The sequence below is a fragment of the Medicago sativa genome, chromosome 6 (genome assembly GCF_051527215.1).
Source record: "Medicago sativa cultivar Bolivia chromosome 6, Bolivia_mono, whole genome shotgun sequence".
Taxonomy (NCBI): domain Eukaryota; kingdom Viridiplantae; phylum Streptophyta; class Magnoliopsida; order Fabales; family Fabaceae; genus Medicago; species Medicago sativa.
This window is the reverse complement of record NC_140754.1, coordinates 87,134,320-87,156,498: the sequence shown is the minus strand read 5'-3', so window position 1 is coordinate 87,156,498 and position 22,179 is coordinate 87,134,320. Positions and strand designations below refer to the sequence as shown.

General features: G+C 35.2%; 2 protein-coding genes and 1 pseudogene across 3 annotated transcripts in view; 1 reads left to right on the top strand and 2 right to left on the bottom strand.

Moving 5' to 3' along the window:
- Positions 1-356: 356 nt before the first annotated feature.
- On the bottom strand, positions 357-14,143 carry LOC146917803 (uncharacterized). Its single transcript, XM_085721934.1, has 10 exons — positions 14,080-14,143; positions 13,780-13,980; positions 13,590-13,655; positions 13,361-13,480; positions 13,212-13,256; positions 12,728-13,081; positions 4,773-4,881; positions 3,758-4,683; positions 2,453-3,655; positions 357-2,020 (listed from the first exon to the last, which is right to left on the bottom strand). The coding sequence occupies exons 1-10, from the start codon at positions 14,141-14,143 to the stop codon at positions 357-359; spliced, it is 4,752 nt and encodes a 1,583-aa protein (XP_085578060.1).
- Positions 14,144-14,381: 238 nt separating this feature from the next.
- Positions 14,382-15,450, bottom strand: LOC146917802 (uncharacterized). The gene is made up of 4 exons (XM_085719576.1): positions 15,402-15,450; positions 15,226-15,323; positions 14,721-15,140; positions 14,382-14,636 (listed from the first exon to the last, which is right to left on the bottom strand). The coding sequence occupies exons 1-4, from the start codon at positions 15,448-15,450 to the stop codon at positions 14,382-14,384; spliced, it is 822 nt and encodes a 273-aa protein (XP_085575702.1).
- A 519-nt stretch (positions 15,451-15,969) lies between these two features.
- Positions 15,970-22,179, top strand: part of LOC146917800 (uncharacterized) — a 29,329-nt pseudogene continuing 23,119 nt past the window's right edge. The window contains exons 1-2 of the transcript XR_015016688.1: positions 15,970-16,691; positions 19,549-20,671. The product of XR_015016688.1 is annotated as an uncharacterized LOC146917800 (transcript). The remainder of the gene's footprint in view (positions 16,692-19,548; positions 20,672-22,179) is intronic.

The window sequence follows — 22,179 nt, the reverse complement described above, 5'->3', positions numbered from 1 at the left end:
CATAGGCATCTGCGACAATTCCAGCGGACATGACTTCATTTAAAAGTGGTGGAAACTTACGTATGAAGAGCACAGCTGAACATACCTATGGAATTCATGATTATTTAGATTGACAACAGAACAGTGCAGCCATGATTGTTAATCTGTTGTTAATAAGGTGACAATTGACAAAACTGCAAACAAAAATAGGTAGATACTAAAAATACCCTGAAAAAACATAGATATCGGAATAGGTAAGAAAACACTTTATCAGTATCAATTGTTAACATTGAACATACTTAAAAAACTTACCAACGCAATTGCAGGATAAATTGTTGAACCATATTCCACATCAAATGCGCAAGGTTAATTGTATGTCACAAATTGCGGAAAACTTCTTTGTATACCACATTTGTTGTGGTTGTCATGCAATTTCCGTCTTCGTCTAACATTAGAATTTTCAGACCGTTCCTAGACGTTACCCTTGAGACCGCAACATACAGTTGACCGTGCGAAAACACCGGTTGAGGCAGATATATTCCAACCTTCTGAAGAGACTGGCCTTGGCTTTTATTTATGGTCATAGCGAACGACACAGAAATTGGGAATTGCCTACGCTGAAACTTAAATGGAATCCTTGTGTCAGAAGGAGTGAGTGACAACCTCGGTATATAAACTATGTCCCCAATATTGCTCCCCGTTATTACCTTGCCCTCAAGCACATATCTGCTCATTTTTGTGACTATTAAGCGAGTTCCATTGCAAAGTCCAGCAGTTGGGTCCAAATTTCTCAACAACATCACAGGTACTCCGACTTTTAACTTGATTTTGTGGTTTGGGACGCCAGAAGCAGTTATCGTGTTCAAAAACTCGGGGGTGTGTATGTCATCCGGCCTACTGTCTGCTGAGTTGTTTGAAAGAGGAGTATCGCAACTCAAATACGTGGTTTCTTCACCGGGTATTAGAGACATAATATAATCATTTATTTCCTCTACCGTCACATTTTTTGGAGTAAGAATAGCTCTATCTTGGAAAAATGATGGAATATGCATGTTATCTAGGAGAGATGGATAAATATTGTCAACAATTGAAGCGATATGATCACCTGTGCTTTCAATGAGCAGATCGTCAGGAATATCCAACTTGATATCTTCATCATTAGCTTCTCCAACACTGCCATCCCCGATACCCAACACCCATTCGCTAAATTTTTTTCTTTCATAGAGATCAGAATCTAAAGAACCATGCAAAAGACGCATGTTAGTCGACAATGTTAATACTTCGCAAAATTTCCATAAGTATGAAGAGTTAATGCTCGCATTGACAATATCTTGTCTTGTTGCTTTAGGCATGACTGGAAGGACCTGCCTGAAATCACCACCAAGTACCACAACTTTTCCACCAAAAGGGATGTCAGTCCGGCCATTGTTATGAACGCGAAGTATATCCCTCAAACTACGGTCGAGTGCTTCAAAACAGTGCTTATGCATCATTGGTGCTTCATCCCATATAATGAGCTTAGCTTTATAAACTAACTCAGCTAACGGGCTCTTAGGATGTATTCCGCACGTTGAAATTTCATCAACAATGATTGGTATACCAAACCTTGAATGCGCTGTTCTTCCCCCGGGTATAAGCAGAGCCGTAATTCCGCTAGATGCAACCGTCAACACAATTTCTCTTCTTGAGCGTATTGCAGACGACAATGCCCTCCAAATAAATGTCTTCCCGGTTCCACCGTATCCATAAAGGAAGAAAATACCAGGCTGGTTAGCATCAATTCTCTGTATTATCTTGTCATATACACTTTTCTGTTCTGATGTCATAGTTGACATTAGTCTACGATGTTCATCCTCAAGAACCTTCTGATTGTAGTTCAACTCGTCATATATCAACCTATTACGCGACTCATGTATTAGTGAAAAGTCTGGCCTAGGCATGGTTGGGTAATCTTCCTTCATGCTCTTTCCGTGGCTCTGCACCAATCTTTCAATCTCCGCAAGTGTGTAATTCTTGAGTTGCTCATCATCCAAAACCAAATCTGCACGGAAATGAATCAACAGAACAAAAAGCATTATATATAGCATATAAATTATAAACATGTGCTGCTTGAACTCCTCTTCAGGACAAACGATTTGAATATTATCACGTAGACATCTGATTCAAAAACTAATTATAATAACACAAATTCAGTGAAGCTACATATAACAATTACATTGTTATTTTCGCAACAATAAAAATGTACTATGATTTAGTTATTATTAGGCATTATCTTTTGAACTTAGCAGACAAATTCATTCACCCCCACTTGATAACAAAATGATCATAAGAAAACAACCCCAGGGAAGCCACACATAACATAGAGTAATATAACAGCCCTTTCATACGGATATTAAATAGTATATAAGAATGAACTATATCAATTATCAGCAAAATAATTAAAAAAGTTAGAGTCTTTTTGATATAAATTTACCCGGAACACGCAGCGCCATTCTTTGACGATGTAAAATATCATCGCTCAAATTCTGCCAAGTCTTGCTCCACACCTCTTCAGGTCTTGAAAATTGGTTCGACACCAATAGTATGACAAATAAGCGACGCATATAGCTGGCAGATGCCCATACAGAAACTTGGTTAATGGCAGTCACAAACTCTTTATCATCGTCTAATAGACCCAATGCAAAACATGCCTCTTTGAATGAGTTATATTTTACTTCTCCAACTGTCTTAATGTCATCATAGGAAACTGGCCCCTTTACATGGTTCAACATTGTTCTAAGATAGAATTTTTCACCACTTCCAGGAGCCGCGAAATGCACCCGTCCAATTGAAAGACCCCTTTGTCGCGGTGACCATTTGCGCTCATTTGCTTTCCAAACAAATTTCAATGGAAACTCGCCGTAGGTTAGCTCCCTTGCCTCAGGATACTTTTGGTTTGCTTCAAACCATGCAAGGAACTTAGTGTCTCGAATGTGCAGTTTCTTGATAACATCGGAAATGTCTTCGTGATCTTCAAAAACAATCGGCTCTTCACCCTCAAGGTGGAAATTGAGGCGTTCCACTGAAGGCTCCCTGTAATTTATATCAAATGAAAAAATCCTCCACACTGCCTCACATGCGGAAAGATATCTGCAATCATAGTACATTTTTATTTCGTCATAGCATTCATCTCCACCTTGGTAGAAAGTTGCAGTGACACGATCATGGCCCTTATTAACATATTTGAACAAATACTTTATTGACCGCGATTGATTGCACCATTCGACGTTTATGTGAGCATTATACTTCAACAGTAGCTTGCGGTTGTAAGGAACGACGTATCTGTTGTCCACGAATGATTCACCCTTTTTGATATATACACCATTATCCCTTCTTTTATATACCGGGTAACCATCTGAATCGATGACTGTGGTGTCAACAAATTTTTTCGGAAAGCGCTTGCTGCACTTGTTATTCACCATGCATGGTGAATGCGTGTTTTGATCACCACATGGACCATGTATCATAAGGGAGGTAACAATGGAGTATAGGTTTGGATCGATATGTTTATCTGGAATCTCGGCTGATATAATTTTGTCGATTTGATTAGGATGGAGGCATCGGAACTCAGGCCGCAAGAACACTAAGATGTGGGCATGTGGTAGACCTCGCTTTTGAAACTCAATAGTGTAGATAACTGCACAAATTAACAAACAATACAACAACACCGAGTCAATAAACATTTCTGTCAATAACATGTTTTAAAATGGGCATACAAAACTTAAACAATGATGAATACCTGCTTTAATCTTGCCAAAAATATTGCCCTTTTTGATATCCTTTATCAGATGATCCAACTTAATCTTGAAAATGCGGCTAACCAAATCTGGTCGATCCTCAGGTTTAAGATTATGCTTTTTAAGAAAAGCAACCAACTCCGGCCACTTATGGTTACATGTGAAGGTGATGAACAAATCAGGGTAACCAACCCATCCACATATGGCCATGGCATCCTGATAGTTTTGAATCATATAACGTGCACCTCCGACGAATTTCGATGGCAATACGATTCGCTTTCCTGCACTTGCTGGACTTGTCTCCCCTCTAAGAACAGCTTCAGCCAAACCCTTGTACATATCGGCTCGAACCTCTTTTTGGTGGTCTCTGTACCACTTCAATCGCCAAGACTCTATCATACTGAATCCATCAACACAAAATTGTTGTAGCAAACGCCTGGCATATAGTAATTGTGATTGGTATATGTCTCGCTGTTGAATCTTGTAGGCAAACCACTCTTTCATTGAAACATATGTTCGCTTTATTGGTTTCTTTGTAGGTATATCAGCAAACTTGATGTCTCTTCGGAAACCATCCTCGCCTCTTGAAAAAATCAAAGGATATTGGAGTGGCAAGTATGACGGTTCAAACACGGATATACGCTTGAGAAGCCCTGATCGCTTTTCAACCACGACATCTCTTTCGAAATCAGCGGCATCATAGTCTCCTACAACCAAAGCTGCAACCTCAGAAGCAGTAGGCAAGTTGTAACGCCTGCCATCGTAACCCCTCTTTCCCAAAATTCGTAGCCTTATGTTAGGAGCATTGTCTTGTATCAACTTGTCTCTGACCATTCTATATGATTTCACATATTGATTTGAGTGATCAAGGACATGTCGTATCTCCTTTACAATATCTTTCTTCAGTGAGTTTTTGTCGTCTTCCATTCTGTCAAATCAATTTAAGTTTCATAAGACACAATATTATGGGAAAATAAGTGTGCATGAAATGTTAGTTATACATGCCAATAAATATACCTGACTGATGCCATACGGTTTTTCATTTCGTTGTCCGTATCATAGATATACAATTGAGCGAACCTAGGCTGCTCTCCATCTTTGGGAAGCATGTAACGCCCGTCGTAAACTATTTAATTATTTAGAAATATATTTATATATATATATATATATATATTTATATGATTTATGAATTTAAGTGATTTATGAGGTTTACGTGATTTTAGGAGAGATATGTGATTTATTTGGAAATTATGTGATATATGCGATGTTATGATTTTTAGAGATGTTATGAGGTGTTGAGACTTATTTTATTATTTAATAAAATAAGATATGAAAGTAAAATAAAAATATTAGAATTTGGGCTGTGATGTGAAAAGAGCATTTTTAGAGGTGTAAAGAGAAATTAGAAGTGAGGTTATAAATAGAAGGAGTTAGGTTGAGAAAAGTTTTTAGACAGAACGTACGTTTTCGGAGAAAAGGGAGAAAAAGTCAGAAAGAGAGAATAACAAGAGGAGGTTGTCGATTTTCTGCAATAACCAAGTAAGGGTGAGACTAACTCTCAATATTATTAAGGGTATGATTCTGAAAAATGAATTTAGCATGATTAGGTTGATTTTGGTGATAATTGAGAATTAGGGTTTGAGTGAGAATTGATGATTAGGTGATGAAAAATCGTTGAATTGACGTAAGGGGGGAGTCTCTATTCACCATAAGGGTTGCATGAACATATGGGTAGTGAAGGGTTTTGTTTTCATTGTTTTTCATGATCTTTTAAGAAATTGATGTTAAAATCGTGCTCTAATTTGTTGCTGTGATTTTTTTGTATGTTTATTACCTCTGAATCCATGATTTTGATGTGCTAAATTTATTCTTTAATTGTGGTTATGTTCTGTTTTAAATTCGTATGTGTCATAATGCTTGTACTGTTTATACATCCTGTATACGATGTTGTGTCTGCGATAGTTGCAATATTTGTGATATCACTGTTATGTGTATACTCATGTCTGTCGTGCCTAAATAAACCTTGTAGATACAGAATAGTAATTCTAGTTACTGACATTTCACGTGAAGGGCATGCGTGTTGTTCTAAGTTGATAGTGATCATATAAGTTGCAATATAAGAGCATATACTAGAAAGAAATACTTTGTTATTATAATTACCTCATTCACTGATAGTAAAGTGGCATAACTTCATATTTCTATGCTCTAATTGTCCACCAATTTTGGTTTGGAAATAATTGCCAATTGCCTCCTCTATATTGAGATTATCCCTTTCGGTTACTAAGAAATTTATCCAAATTATTTTTGAGTAAATTCTTTCGTAAAGAGGCTACCGATAATTCAAAAAAAATATTTTGAATTAGTCACTTTTGATCTATGTGTTTAATGTATTCATGCACTAAATCCTTTTTGCCTTGTCCATATTCTAATCGTGTAGCTTTTAATAAAGATTAATTAAAAATCGACATTCCCCTTTTTATTGGGTATATATCTAATTGAAATATTTGGTTCCAATTCATGAGTAGATTTTAGGTTGTGCTCATGTTTGATCTAGTGCAATTATTCTGAATAATGAATTATTTGATGATGTGTATTGATGTGCTATTTAGAAGATGTGTGATTTAAATATGTGTTATTTATGATGCTTATGTTGATGCGATGTTTAAGATGTTGATGTTTATCGTTTGATGTTGTTGACCATTAATGTCATAAAGTTGTAAGTGTCGGTCTAAGTTGTGAAGTCGTAAGAAGTTGTCCAAATTATTGGAATCATATAAGTTGTTTAAGAAGTTCAAGATGTCTAAGTTGTAGGAGTTGAGTCCATTGCATGCTCATTAAAGTTGGGGGCTTTAGGCCCAGCAGCCTTTGTGCTCATTAAAGTTGGGGGCTTTAGGCCCGGCAGCCTTTGTGCTCATTAAAGTTGGGGGCTTTAGGCCCGGCAGCCTTTGTGCTCATTAAAGTTGGGGGCTTTAGGCCCGGCAGCCTTTGTGCTCATTAAAGTTGGGGGCTTTAGGCCCGGCAGCCCTTGTGCTCATTAAAGTTGGGGGCTTTAGGCCCGGCAGCCTTTGTGCTCATTTATGTTGTTGGCTGGTACCACATGCATATGTACGATGTTAAGTTGAAGTTGTTGTCGTTGCATTTGTCGTTGATGTTGAAGTTGTTGTCGTTGCATTTGTCGTTGATGTTATAAGTTGTTAAGTTGATAAGAGTTGTATTGTCAAGTTGGGTCGTGTTGTTGAGTCAAGTGTTAAGTTGAACATGATGTCTTATGATGATTATTAGGTGATAAATGATAATTGTTGTTGATGTTCATGATGCCCTGATGATGATGTTTGAATATGATTTGATATAATGCTAAATGATAAATGTTTTATATGTAAATGATGGTTTATGTTGTTAAATGCACTTTGATGAATTATATGTTTAATTTATTGACTGTGAAATCTCACCCCTTCTGCGTATATGTTGCCTCGACCGTGGGTAATGTGCAGGTAATAAAGATTAGAGGCGTTCGTAAGTGGACTCCTCACTTGGTGTCTAGGTGCTCTGATACGTAACGGGATGGGGGCTTGCTTTTACTTCTATTCCTTACGTGTCTCTTTTATGAACTAATTTGTGAGATTTTCCAATAAGGCCTGCGTGCCAAGACTTTTCAAATGTTGAACTATTTTCCGCTGCAACAGTTTTAAGATTTTCATGATGTTGAATTTGAAGGATAATTATTATTATTATCCATTTTATGATTTAAATGAAGTATGTGACATTCCGTTTGTGATCAAAATACTCTGATTTTATGATGAAATTTTTATGTTGGGAAAACGGGGTGTTACAATTGGTATCAGAGCAGGTCGGTCCGTCCGGCCAAGTAGTAGAGTCGCGTTGTGTCGTATTACAGTTTTGTACTGTATTTGAGTTGTCCTGTTTGTTGTTTGTTGTGTAATCCCTAGTATGAACTGGTTAGAGTACAACCATGTTCTCATTAATTGTTTTAGTAAGTCGGTGCATTTCTCTTCTGCTGAAGAGGAAAGTGGAGCAGAATTTTTGTCTACTAAGCAGCTGAAGCAATTAGAACGCGATGGGATCTTGATGTTTTCCTTGATGGCATCCTTATCTTTGGAGAATCAAGCAGTGATTGATAAGTTGCAAGTGGTGTGTGATTTTCCTGAAGTTTTCCCTGATGAAATTCCTGATGTACCACCGGAGAGAGAAGTTGAATTTTCTATTGATCTTGTTCCGGGAACGAAGCATGTGTCTATGACACCTTATCGTATGTCAGCTTCTGAGTTGGCAGAATTGAAGAAACAGTTGGAAGATTTACTTGATAAGAAGTTTATAAGACCGAGTGTTTCACCTTGGGGAGCGCCGGTACTGTTGGTTAAGAAGAAGGATGGTAGTATGAGGTTATGTATTGACTATCGATAGTTGAACAAAGTAACTATAAAGAATAGGTATCCACTTCCTAGAATTGATGACTTGATGGATCAGTTAGTGGGTGCACGTGTGTTCAGCAAGATTGACTTGAGGTCGGGTTATCACCAGATTAAAGTAAAAGATGAAGATATGCAGAAGACGGCTTTTAGGACGCGATATGGACATTATGAATATAAGGTGGCTTGAATTGTTGAAAGATTATGACTTTAGTTTGAATTACCATCCGGAAAAAGCCAATGTTATTGCGGATGCCTTAAGCAGGAAGACTTTACATATGTCTGCTATGATGGTTAAAGAGTTTGAATTGCTTGAACAGTTTAGAGATTTGGGCTTAGTTTGTGAAATGTCGTGTCGGATTGTTAAGCTAGGTATGCTGAAAATTGATAATGATTTCTTGAAAAGATATTAAGGATGCGCAGAAAGCTGATGTTAAGTTTGTGGACTTGTTGGTTGCTAGTAACCAAACTGAAGATAGTGACTTTAAGGTCAATGATCAAGGTGTGTTGAGGTTTCGAGGTAGGATTTGTATTCCAGACAATGATGAGATGAAAAAATGATTCTTGAAGAGAGTCACAGGAGTAGCTTGAGTATCCATCCGGGAGCTACGAAAATGTATCATGACTTGAAGAAGTTGTTTTGTGGTCTGGACTGAAACGCGATGTGGCACAGTTTGTGTACTCTTGTTTGATTTGTCAGAAGTCGAAGGTAGAACATCAGAAACCTGCTGGGTTGATGACACCGTTAGATGTACCGGAATGGAATTGGGATAGTATATCCATGGATTTTGTGACGAGTTTGCCGAATACTCCTAAAGGGAATGACGCTATTTGGGTGATTGTTGATAGATTGACGAAGTTGGCACACTTCATTCCGATTAATATTAGTTTTCTTGTAGCTCAGTTGGCGGGAATTTATGTTCGAGACATTGTGAAGCTGCATGGTGTTCCTTCAAGCATTGTGTCAGATAGAGATCCAAGATTTACTTCGAGATTTTGGAAGGGTTTGCAAGAAGCTTTAGGCTCTAAGTTGAGATTGAGTTCGGCTTATCATCCCCAAACAGATGGTCAGTCGGAAAGGACAATTCAGTCACTCGAAGATTTGTTGAGAGTATGTGTACTTGAGCAAGGTGGAAGTTGGGATAGTCATCTTCCGTTGATAGAGTTCACTTATAATAACAGCTATCATTCAAGTATTGGGATGGCACCTTTCGAGGCTTTGTATGGTCGAAGGTGTAGGACTCCGTTGTGTTGGTTTGAGACAGGTGAAAGTGTGGTATTAGGACCAGAAATTGTTCAACAGACTACTGAGAAGGTGAAAATGATTCAAGAGAAGATGAAAGCGTCGCAGAGTCGACAGAAGAGTTACCATGATAAGCGTAAGAAAGACCTTGAGTTTCAAGAGGGAGACCATGTGTTCTTGAGAGTTACTCTGACGACCGGCGTTGGTCGTGCATTGAAGTCAAAGGAGTTGACTCCGAAGTTTATTGGTCCTTATCAGATATCTGAGAGAATTGGCACGGTGGCTTATAGAGTTGGCTTACCACCGCATTTATCGAATTTGCATGATGTGTTTCATGTGTCGCAGCTGAGGAAGTATGTTCCAGATCCGTCCCATGTGATTCAGAGTGATGATGTACAAGTTAGGGAACAACCTTACGGTGGAGACTTTACCTTTGAGGATTGATGACCGCAAAATGAAGACGTTGAGAGGCAAAGAAATACCTCTAGTGAGAGTTGTTTGGAGTGGCACTACTGGTGAAAGCTTGACGTGGGAGCTAGAGAGTAAGATGAAAGAGTCTTATCCAGAGTTGTTTGCTTGAGGTAAATTTTCGAGGACGAAAATTCTTTAAGTTGGGGAGAGTTGTAACGCTCGTCGTAAACTATTTAATTATTTAGAAATATATTTATATATATATATATATATATATATATATATATATATATTTATATGATTTATGAATTTAAGTGATTTATGAGGTTTACGTGATTTTAGGAGAGATATGTGATCTGGAAATTATGTGATATATGCGATGTTATGATTTTTAGAGATGTTATGAGGTGTTGAGACTTATTTTATTATTTAATAAAATAAGATATGAAAGTAAAATAAAAATATTAGAATTTGGGCTGTGATGTGAAAAGAGCATTTTTAGAGGTGTAAAGAGAAATTAGAAGTGAGGTTATAAATAGAAGGAGTTAGGTTGAGAAAAGTTTTTAGACAGAACGTACGTTTTCGGAGAAAAGGGAGAAAAAGTCAGAAAGAGAGAATAACAAGAGGAGGTTGTCGATTTTCTGCAATAACCAGGTAAGGGTGAGACTAACTCTCAATATTATTAAGGGTATGATTCTGAAAAATGAATTTAGCATGATTAGGTTGATTTTGGTGATAATTGAGAATTAGGGTTTGAGTGAGAATTGATGATTAGGTGATGAAAAATCGTTGAATTGACGTAAGGGGGGAGTCTTTATTCACCATAAGGGTTGCATGAACATATGGGTAGTGAAGGGTTTTGTTTTCATTGTTTTTCATGATCTTTTAAGAAATTGATGTTAAAATCGTGCTCTAATTTGTTGCTGTGATTTTTTTGTATGTTTATTACCTCTGAATCCATGATTTTGATGTGCTAAATTTATTCTTTAATTGTGGTTATGTTCTGTTTTAAATTCGTATGTGTCATAATGCTTGTACTGTTTATACATCCTGTATACGATGTTGTGTCTGCGATAGTTGCAATATTTGTGATATCACTGTTATGTGTATACTCATGTCTGTCGTGCCTAAATAAACCTTGTAGATACAGGATAGTAATTCTAGTTACTGACATTTCACGTGAAGGGCATGCGTGTTGTTCTAAGTTGATAGTGATCATATAAGTTGCAATATAAGAGCATATACTAGAAAGAAATACTTTGTTATTATAATTACCTCATTCACTGATAGTAAAGTGGCATAACTTCATATTTCTATGCTCTAATTGTCCACCAATTTTGGTTTGGAAATAATTGCCAATTGCCTCCTCTATATTGAGATTATCCCTTTCAGTTACTAAGAAATTTATCCGAATTATTTTTGAGTAAATTCTTTCGTAAAGAGGCTACCGATAATTCAAAAAAAATATTTTGAATTAGTCACTTTTGATCTATGTGTTTAATGTATTCATGCACTAAATCCTTTTTGCCTTGTCCATATTCTAATCGTGTAGCTTTTAATAAAGATTAATTAAAAATCGACATTCCCCTTTTTATTGGGTATATATCTAATTGAAATATTTGGTTCCAATTCATGAGTAGATTTTAGGTTGTGCTCATGTTTGATCTAGTGCAATTATTCTGAATAATGAATTATTTGATGATGTGTATTGATGTGCTATTTAGAAGATGTGTGATTTAAATATGTGTTATTTATGATGCTTATGTTGATGCGATGTTTAAGATGTTGATGTTTATCGTTTGATGTTGTTGACCATTAATGTCATAAAGTTGTAAGTGTCGGTCTAAGTTGTGAAGTCGTAAGAAGTTGTCCAAATTATTGGAATCATATAAGTTGTTTAAGAAGTTCAAGATGTCTAAGTTGTAGGAGTTGAGTCCATTGCATGCTCATTAAAGTTGGGGGCTTTAGGCCCGGCAGCCTTTGTGCTCATTAAAGTTGGGGGCTTTAGACCCGGCAGCCTTTGTGCTCATTAAAGTTGGGGGCTTTAGGCCCGGCAGCCCTTGTGCTCATTAAAGTTGGGGGCTTTAGGCCCGGCAGCCTTTGTGCTCACACGTTGAAGAGCCTAATTACGCTCATTTATGTTGTTGGCTGGTACCACATGCATATGTACGATGTTAAGTTGAAGTTGTTGTCGTTGCATTTGTCGTTGATGTTGAAGTTGTTGTCGTTGCATTTGTCGTTGATGTTATAAGTTGTTAAGTTGATAAGAGTTGTATTGTCAAGTTGGGTCGTGTTGTTGAGTCAAGTGTTAAGTTGAACATGATGTCTTATGATGATTATTAGGTGATAAATGATAATTGTTGTTGTTGTTCATGATGCCCTGATGATGATGTTTGAATATGATTTGATATAATGCTAAATGATAAATGTTTTATATGTAAATGATGGTTTATGTTGTTAAATGCACTTTGATGAATTATATGTTTAATTTATTGACTGTGAAATCTCACCCCTTCTGCGTATATGTTGCCTCGACCGTGGGTAATGTGCAGGTAATAAAGATTAGAGGCGTTCGTAAGTGGACTCCTCACTTGGTGTCTAGGTGCTCTGATACGTAACGGGATGGGGGCTTGCTTTTACTTCTATTCCTTACGTGTCTCTTTTATGAACTAATTTGTGAGATTTTCCAATAAGGCCTGCGTGCCAAGACTTTTCAAATGTTGAACTATTTTCCGCTGCAACAGTTTTAAGATTTTCATGATGTTGAATTTGAAGGATAATTATTATTATTATCCATTTTATGATTTAAATGAAGTATGTGACATTCCGTTTGTGATCAAAATACTCTGATTTTATGATGAAATTTTTATGTTGGGAAAACGGGGTGTTACAAAGCAAACTACCAATTTGGTGGTAGTTCTCTCCATTCAAGACAAATACAGGCGGAGCATTACCCTTGTTTCTGGTTTTGTCAATAGTGGCTCCCATAGACGTAAAAGCAAACATGGAATTGAATGATCTTATGTTCTCCAAAAAATATTTGCTTTTCCTATCGTTGTTATGGTATAAATCATACAATTGTCGCGGAAGGTGTTTAAAAGGGGCAATTTCTATTCTCCCTTGCATGCAACACATAGAAAATTCGGGATTTGATGTATTACGGTTTTTTGAAACTCTCTCCTCATACCACATGAGAGCACCACATGATTGACAGATAAAACGCGGTTCGCCGATATCAAAATAACCTGTTTAGATGGCATACCATAAGAACTAAGATATAAGATAATAACAATTTTGCACTATATAGAAAACAATTGCAACAATGGGCAACAAATTGGTGCTTTACATAAACAAATTTCAAGTGATAATACTAACCTGTGTCATTGGAGCCTTCCGTTTCATCCATATCTTCTGCACTATCTTCTAACATGATTAAAAAGGAACAAACTTAGATCAGTATATACAATAGAATTTAGTTGGGCATTAAACCACGATGTAAATAACAAAAATGATATTTAGCATACCATAATCGTTAAAGGGGATTTCATCGCCTTCATAATTTTGATCACACTCTTCTTCGAAATCATGGTTCTCATAAAAACTGAATCCGTTATTCACCAAAATAGGTGGTTGTACTTCGATGTCTGTAAGAAATCAATTGCATTGTAACCATGCAAATGTCAAATACTTGCACGTACATATTCATGGTAATATTTTTAACATTTCAAGGTGAACTTTGACAAACACCATTACCTGATTCGTTGTCGGGTACGTCGGAGGCTTCACCATTCTCATTGCATTCACCTTGAAAATCTTGCACTTTTGAAGAATAAGTTTACTCTTCATGTAGTTCTGGTTTGCAGAATAATAAATCACAATTAACTAAATGCACAACCTATATAATAAGTTACAGACATTCACAAACGTTACCATGAATATTTACCGTGAACATTGTCCGGAATGTCAGAATCTGAACCATTCTCAAAGCATTTCATATGAACCGCATTTATCTCGCTGTTTGCTAAGTAATTTTCCATACCATTTCTGCTGGTGAAATTTTGCTTAAGAATATATCTTCCGGGTCTAACAGGTGTAAGCTTCCTTGCTCCAATTGGTCCAGATGCGCCAGCTGATCTGTTGGTATCTGAAACAAATGTTATGAATGGAAAAAACGAAAACATCAGCAATACATATAAAATTCTCCAAACTGAAATGGCTGGCAAAAATAGCGTGCAAGGTGTACCATTGGTGATGTCAGAAAATGCAATGCGTCCATCTTGCACCTTGCGCCTCTTATTAGGAACCATATCTCCCAACAAACTATCTGAGCACAAACGTCTAGACTTATGCAACGAACAGAAATGGAAAAACCCAGCTTATATTTTGTTGGTTCAACAAATGGTTACTCATTCTAAACTATTTAATTAAAGCACATCTTGAAAATAAGGGAATGATGTTGATTAACGTAAATGAATGATGGTGAGAAAACACAGCATTGATAGAAGGAATTAGTACTATGAAAGTGTAACAGTCAAAGCTAGTAACCTAATGGCGAACAACCCTAAAATAAAGTGTCTGATTCATTCCATCAGCAGGAGCACCTATCATAACATGGCAACCTCCAGTAATTCCCCGTGCATCCACCATCCGCTTCCAGCCACCACCAATCTTATAGTGCTTGTAAGGTACGGTACCATAGACCAGGGTACACATCCACATGTTCCCACATTCGTCCACCAGCTTCAGCGAAGTAGTGCTTTTGTCCAAGGTCAGCTCACCAAACCCACCAAAAGCAAGAACCTGAAAAAAAAAACTCTGTCAGTTTCTAATATACACCAAAACAGCGTATTAGCATCAATCAAAATGGTATGGTAATTAACTCACCATCCAGCCAGACTTAACCTCATAACCGGTTAGCTTCTTATCATATGAGAATTGGAAACTCATTTCATCATGAGCATAAGGTGTAGGAACATCATCCATCATCTGAAAAGGCAGCCAAGAGCGATCAATCACGAACTTCATTGATGGCGTGAACAAAGGATTACGGATCTTCTGCCCAAACCTATCTTTCAAACTTATTTCAAACCTTCCATGGCCAACAAAAACCATTGATATCCAAGAACCCAGAGTAAGTTTGTAAAAATCCCGAAGGGCATGCCACCCCCTAGTTAGGTACACACCACTTTTGTGTTTCTCGACATAAACCTCAAATTCGTTACCGTTACCATCAACCAAAGTAGCCAGACGATCCAGCTGGTCACCAAAGTCATGACAGAACATGCTTGGTAGAAGAACAGCACCCTACATATTGAAGGGAAACAGAAAAGTCAGTAATACAACCACATGCAGATAGGTAAAATTATGACCACCAAAGCAACAAACTCACATGCTCAACGTCAAAACCAACAACATATGTTCGGTATTTCCGGCGAAGATCGTTAACAATCTTAGCAAATTCATCGACAGGATTGGGATCCAGTGGCTCTGCAAAATAAAAAACCAATTCAGAATACTAATAACAATACATATATAACTTGGATCGTTTTGGTTTGATGATTTTACCGATCAGAGCGTGGTAGGATAGCAGGGTCTCAACGTCTCTGTTAGGCATGGTTGAAACTCTTAGAAGTAAACCAAATGTAATGTGTTTTGTTGATTGAATTACATCATGTATATATACTAAGCAGGCACGCGATTAATGGACACTGGATATTTATTGCATGGAAAACCAAAAAGAAGATTGATAGTTAACAACTGCATGGAAACCATACTCGGCAGTTTAATTTCCATAGTAAGCTGAACGGGTAGAGTTTACCAATGCCACGCAATTAAGGCTTCCTAGAGAGTAAGTCTGATTTGAATTTTCAAATTGTTGGAGCCAAAAAAGTAGGGTTAGGGTTTTGCAATTAGGGTTAGCATGTCTGCTTGGATTAGATATAAAAGATAGGGTCTTTGTCTTTATGACACTTTTTAAGAATTCTAAATAAATCAATTATTTCAATGTATTTATTTAAAAAGTTTAATAATTTAATTTCCAATGCATTTAATGAACTCAGTTTCATAAAATCTTACTATTTTAAACTTTTAAAGAGTACCCTTAGAGCATTCGTTAACCTTTTCCTAAAAAATAATAGACTCTTCATTATTAGCTCCACTATGAAAAGTGGTGGGTCTCCTCCCTTTACTTTTGCTCTTGACAACTTTTTTGCTTTATCAATACTGGAAATTGCCGGGAAATTGCTCTTTCATGACTCCAAAGTAATTTAAGTTCACACTCTGCAATTTATATTCATCACTACCAACAAAAGTGTGTCTTCCTCCCACATTTATCATTTGACTCTAGATACTCTAAACTCTGCAATTCATAATCATCAAACCAATTCATTCACTCATCATGGCTTCCCTCATAGATCAATTCAAGTACGATGTTTTTCTCAGCTTTCGAGGTGAGGATACTCGTCATGGTTTCACAAGCTATCTCAAGAAAGCTCTAGATGACAATGGAGTCAGAACTTTCATGGATGACGAGGACCTTCAAAAAGGCGAAGAAATCACACCATCACTTCTCAGAGCAATTGAAGACTCCAACATGGCCATAGTTGTCCTCTCTAAGAATTATGCTTCTTCCTCCTTTTGCTTACAAGAACTTTCTCATATCCTTGATTCCATCAAAGATAAAGGACGTTCCGTTTTGCCGGTATTTTATAAGGTGGATCCCTCTATTGTACGGAAGTTAGAAAAGAGTTATGGAGAAGCAATGGATAAACACAAGGCCAACTCAAATCTTGATAAATGGAAGGTGTGTCTTCACCAAGTGGCTGATTTGTCTGGATTTCACTACAAGAAGAAAGGGTATATTCCTATCTTCTGTTTTTTATTTCATTTGTCCATGGAAATAGTCACTTGAGTTTAAAACAATAAACTCTCTAATAAATAATTAATGATAATTTAGTTACAAATAATTTAAGATTTTTAAATATAAAAAAAGGATACTTACAATTTGACGGATAGTTCAAATGAATTGAAAATTTATAGAGGTTTTTATAATTTATATTAAATATATAACTTTTTAATATATAGCCGTTGTTTTTCAATAAAAACTTACTACTTCTTTAAAAAAAAAAAAAAACTTACTACTTTTAATAGCTTTAACATATGCAATATTAGTCCAGTGAGCATAGCTCAGTTGGTAGGACAATGCATTATTATATGTAGGGGCCGGGGTTCGAATCCCGGACACCTCACTTAATTCTAGCCACTAGGCTACCTGACCAAAAAAAAAAACCTAGCCACTAGGCTACCTGATAAAAAAAAAACGACAAAAAAAAAAAAACTTAGCTACTAGGCTACCTAACCAAAAAAAAAAATGCAATATTACAAATGTCAGACAAACCATTTATAAATTATCTGCCTACGTTGTCTTTACCACTTAAACCCAGATCATGTGAGTTAATCTTTACCACTTACACCAACTACCATATAAAAATAGAGTAAGGTTAGCAATATTTTTTTTTCAACACTTTCTCCTCCACTCATTTTCTTATTAGCTTAAATAAAAGTAGTCTTATATTTTAGATATGGATTCGATTTGAACTGATGAGCCATACATAGATTTTATCCAGTAAAAGAATGAATGATATGAGAGTGTCATTAGCATTCCTCTAGGAAAAACTATATTGGTTCTATTTGGTTATGATTTTATACCTTAAACAAATTTGACTATAAAAATGTTATTTTGTTGATTTCATTCAAAAAGATAAGAATTTATATTATACTGTATTTGTTAAGGTTAAATATTGGTCCCTATAAATATATCTACTTTTCCTTTTAGTCCCTCTAAAAAATTTCTTCGACTTTTAGTCCCTAGAAAAATTTCAATAACTACTTTTGGTCCTTATTTTTAAGTCAACTCATGTGTAGGCTTTATATTTTTTAGGGTTAATTATGTTTCTAGTCCCTATAAAATAGCGATCTTGTAAGTTTAGTCCCTACTAAATTTTAATAGCATTTTTAGTCCCTATAAAAAAAAAATTTACTTATAATTTTAGTCCCTGCTAAAACAAAGTTTGATTAATTATCCTTAAACTCTTAAATTTTTGAACGATTTTTTTGAGACAAGATTAGAACACTATGAAAGGTTCGTTTACTAAAATTTAGAATTTTCTGACATGAAATGAATTAAATATGAATTTTTTAAAACGACAAAAGTTAAAGATAAAAAGTAATAAAATCTGGATGTAGAAATCAAATTTTGCGATAATTTTTTACGGACGAACTTTTAGTAATGTTCTAAACATGTCTGCAAAAAATTGTTCAAAAATTTAAGAGTTGAAGCATAAATTAAACAAATTTGAATTGAGTATGGACTAATACTCAGTGCAGAAAAACAAAATTAGGGACTAAAAATGCTATTAAAATTAAGTAGGGACTAAACTTACAAGGTCGCTATTTTATAGGGACTAGAAACATAATTAACCCTATTTTTTAATGAAATGTGCAGAAATGTATATAATATTGTGAAAATCTTCAAAAAAAATTAATTTTATTAAGAAAACATTAATTTTTAACCGCAAAAAATATAAAAATTCATATTTAATTCATTTCAGTTAAAAATTTCTAATTTTTTTAGATATTATATTATAAATTGTTCTGCAACATTTTATTCAAAAATATAAATTATACATATGAGTTTATTTTAAAGGATGGACCAAAAGTGAAAATGGAAAACTTTTGGGGACTAAAAGTTGAATAAAAATTTTAGGGACCAAAAATATATTTAACCCTATTTGTTATTTTTTTTTTTGTCTCTGAAAAATTTGTCATATTGTTGATATATTTGTTTTTGAAAAATTTGTTATATTGTTGATAACGTTGAAAAATATAAATATAGTTTGTTGCAATATGAAAGTGCAAAATATGTATTATATATACCAATAATTTTAATAAAATATTCATAAAAAATATTGGTCATAATTTAAACGCTAATAGTAGTAAAGAGAATGATAAGAAACAAAACAATGTTTTTTTTTTTTTTGTTAAAACATCTATGGTAATTATATTTCTTAATTCATTTTTCAAAACCTCAAACGACGAACAAAGCATAGCACAATTTGAACGATTTGCCCCCAATTTCATCCAAATATATATTATTGTGACATCATTTATTAACCTGACACTCAATTAATGACTTTCCTTTAAAATTTAAAAATAAAACTCAAAAAATGTCAAAATGTTTGACACCCTAATTAAAAGTTTCATTTGCTCCAAGTGTACAAGCTACTATTTTGGCATTTTTTTAATTTTAAAGAAAAATCATACGGTTATGAAAGTTAAATGTTACATTAGTGTAAATTTTGGGAGGGAGACTACTAAATCATGGGGAAAACATAAGCAGGAAAAACTCGTAAATAAATGGGGACTGAAATTGTACAATCACGGTAGATAGAGGATAAAAAACACAATTAAGCCGTCCCCGTGAGCTTAGCTCACTTGGTAATGGATAATGCATTATGTATGCAGGGGCCGGGGTTCGAACCCCAGACACCCTACTATTTCACCTTTAAGGTGAATTTCTCCAGCCGCTAGGCTACTTGACCAAAAAAAAAACCTTTAAGGTGAATTTCTCCAGCCGCTAGGCTACTTGACCAAAAAAAAACACAATTAAGCCTAATATATGCACTTGAATGACCTCTTTTCTCATATTGGACAGGGATATGCCTGAGCATAAGTTTATTGGGGAGATTGTTGAAAAAGTCTTAGAAAATATAGAACCTGTTGCCTTACCTGTTGGTGATTACAAAGTTGGACTGGAGCACCAAAAGCAACATGTGATTTCCCTTTTGAATGTTGGGTCGGATGATATAGTCCGTATGGTAGGGATCCACGGGATTGGTGGAATAGGGAAAACAACTCTTGCTATATCTGTTTATAATTTGATTGCCAATGAATTTGATGTTTCATGTTTTGTTGAAAATGTTAGAGAAAGTCATGAAAAACATGGGTTACCATATCTCCAAAAAATCATTCTTTCTAAATTAGTTAAGAAGAAAATGGAGTTAACAGGTGTTCTAAATGGGATTTCAAAATTGGAGCAGATGCTCAAGCAAAAGAAGATACTTTTGGTTCTAGACGATGTTAATGAGTTAGAGCAATTAGAAGCTCTGGCTGGAAAACTTGAATGGTTTAATCGCTCAAGTCGAATCATCATCACAACTCGGTACAAAAGGTTGCTAACATGTCATAGAATTGAACATACATATGAGGTGAAGGGGTTGAATGATATAGACGCTGCTGAGTTGGTTAGACGGAAAGCTTTTAAAGATGAAGTTAGTCCAAGCTATAACAATGTTTCAACAGAAAAAATGCATGTTTTAGAGCGTGTTGTAGCATATGCTTCTGGTCATCCACTCGCTTTGGAAGTAATGGGTTCTGACTTTTCTAACAAGACAATAGAGCAATGTAAAGATGCACTAGATCGTTACGAAAAAATTCCTCATAAAAAGATCCAAAGGACACTACAACTGAGCTTTGATGCTTTGGAGGATAAAGAGAAGTTTGTTTTTCTTGACATTGCTTGTTGCTTCAAAGGATGGAAATTAACAAGGGTCAAAGAAATACTTCATGTCCATCATGGTGATAACATTAAAGATCACATTAATGTGTTAGTGGAAAAATCTCTCATAAAAATAAATGAGCATGGTTATGTAACATTACATGATTTGCTAGAAGATATGGGGAAAGAAATTGTTAGACAAGAGTCACCAAATGATCCTGGAGAACGCACTAGGTTATGGGACCCTAAAGATATACAAAAAGTTTTAGAAGAAAATAAGGTGAGTTACTGTTGCTAATGCTAACTGCTAAGTTACCTTTTTATAATGTTATTAATTGTCACAATTTTTTTCTTCCTTTATACGAGTTTAATTTATATGCAGCGTTAGTGTAATTGTTTTTTATACATACATTCAAATAATATGTTGCTACATCATTTCATTTAATGGATTAAAAGCACATGATTTATCATATCTCATTAATTGATGTGAAAACATATCATTAGATATATGTGTAAAATTTTTTAACATTGATGATGAAGATGTATATAACTTAAACTCTTAGTGCATGTTTGATGCGTATGATATGATAAAGAAATGATATGATAAGTTGGATAATGATATGATAATGTATTAATGATATAATATATATATATATATATATATATATATATATATATATATATATATATATATATATATATACTTATCCTATAGTATATTTGGTGCGCATCTGATAAAAAAATATGATAACAATATTATATCTTATAATGTTTTGGTGCACACTTTCTAATTACGTAAGAAATGTCTTTTTATTTAACTATAGGACCATGATTAAAAAAAAAATAACTATAGGACCAAAATAGAAGAACAAAGCCAATAACAAAAACTCCTTCTACGAAAATTTGATAAAAACAATTTAAAAGATTTTGTTAATTAATTTCGAAAGTTTTAAAAAATTGAATAAATTTGTAAAAAAATCAGTTTTTTTTTGAACTAATAAGATTTTTTTCTAAAAAAAGTAAAAAATTCAGGAAATTTACTTTCAAACTAAAAACAAAACAAATTCGAAATTAAAAATGTAATACCCACACTAAACGTATCTAGAAAGTTTAGCGTGCGCATTAGTTTAGTACTGGATACATTAAAAATTACAACATTAAAACTTCGAATGAATATCTTATACAACAATATGCGTTCGTACAATAATAATACTACTCAACTTTTCTAAAACATACTAAACACGTCCTTGCATATCCATATCATCCTGCAGCGGGTACGAACGAACACTTGCTGAAACATCCATTCGGCTACTAGCTTGCCATCCAACCTGTTAATCTGTAACAATTAAGGATTGGGATGAGACATAATGTCTCAGTGAGTTCTACCTAATCCTAGGCTATAGGTAACCTCGGGGGAAACCTACGGTCACCACGTGTCTACAATACAACCTGCGGGTTGATTATACGTGTGTGGGGACTTGCATACTTAGACGGTCGTGCATAATAGGGCCATCATAAGATTCTTCTTACCTTGTTATAGGCTTCACTTCTTATACGTGTCATGACGGTCAAGGGGAAACTAAAACCGCATTGCCAAGAATACGCTCTACGTATCGAGGCATAAGCATAACATAATCATGACACGATTCTAAACCGGACGATTAGGGGAAACCTAAGATCGTCATCGGCATAACTTTCTCTACATGCTCTAATGCATAAGTACGTTGTATCTAACAACATATCATATCTTGCTATCTTATTAGTTCTTGATGATCTACGTCAATGTTC

Bases quoted from the DNA above. Each gene is read 5' to 3' on its own strand.
- LOC146917802 (XM_085719576.1), bottom strand. From the start codon at position 15,450: ATGCCTAACAGAGACGTTGAGACCCTGCTATCCTACCACGCTCTGATC. The intron at 15,324-15,401 runs GTAAAATCATCA...TTTATTTTGCAG, and splicing joins ATCCTACCACGCTCTGATCG to AGCCACTGGATCCCAATCCT. The intron at 14,637-14,720 runs GTGAGTTAATTA...TTTTTTTTTCAG, and splicing joins AGGTTAAGTCTGGCTGGATG to GTTCTTGCTTTTGGTGGGTT.
- LOC146917803 (XM_085721934.1), bottom strand. From the start codon at position 14,143: ATGGTTCCTAATAAGAGGCGCAAGGTGCAAGATGGACGCATTGCATTT. The intron at 13,082-13,211 runs GTTAGTATTATC...CCATCTAAACAG, and splicing joins GGAAGGCTCCAATGACACAG to GTTATTTTGATATCGGCGAA. The intron at 4,684-4,772 runs GTATATTTATTG...TTGATTTGACAG, and splicing joins AACCGTATGGCATCAGTCAG to AATGGAAGACGACAAAAACT.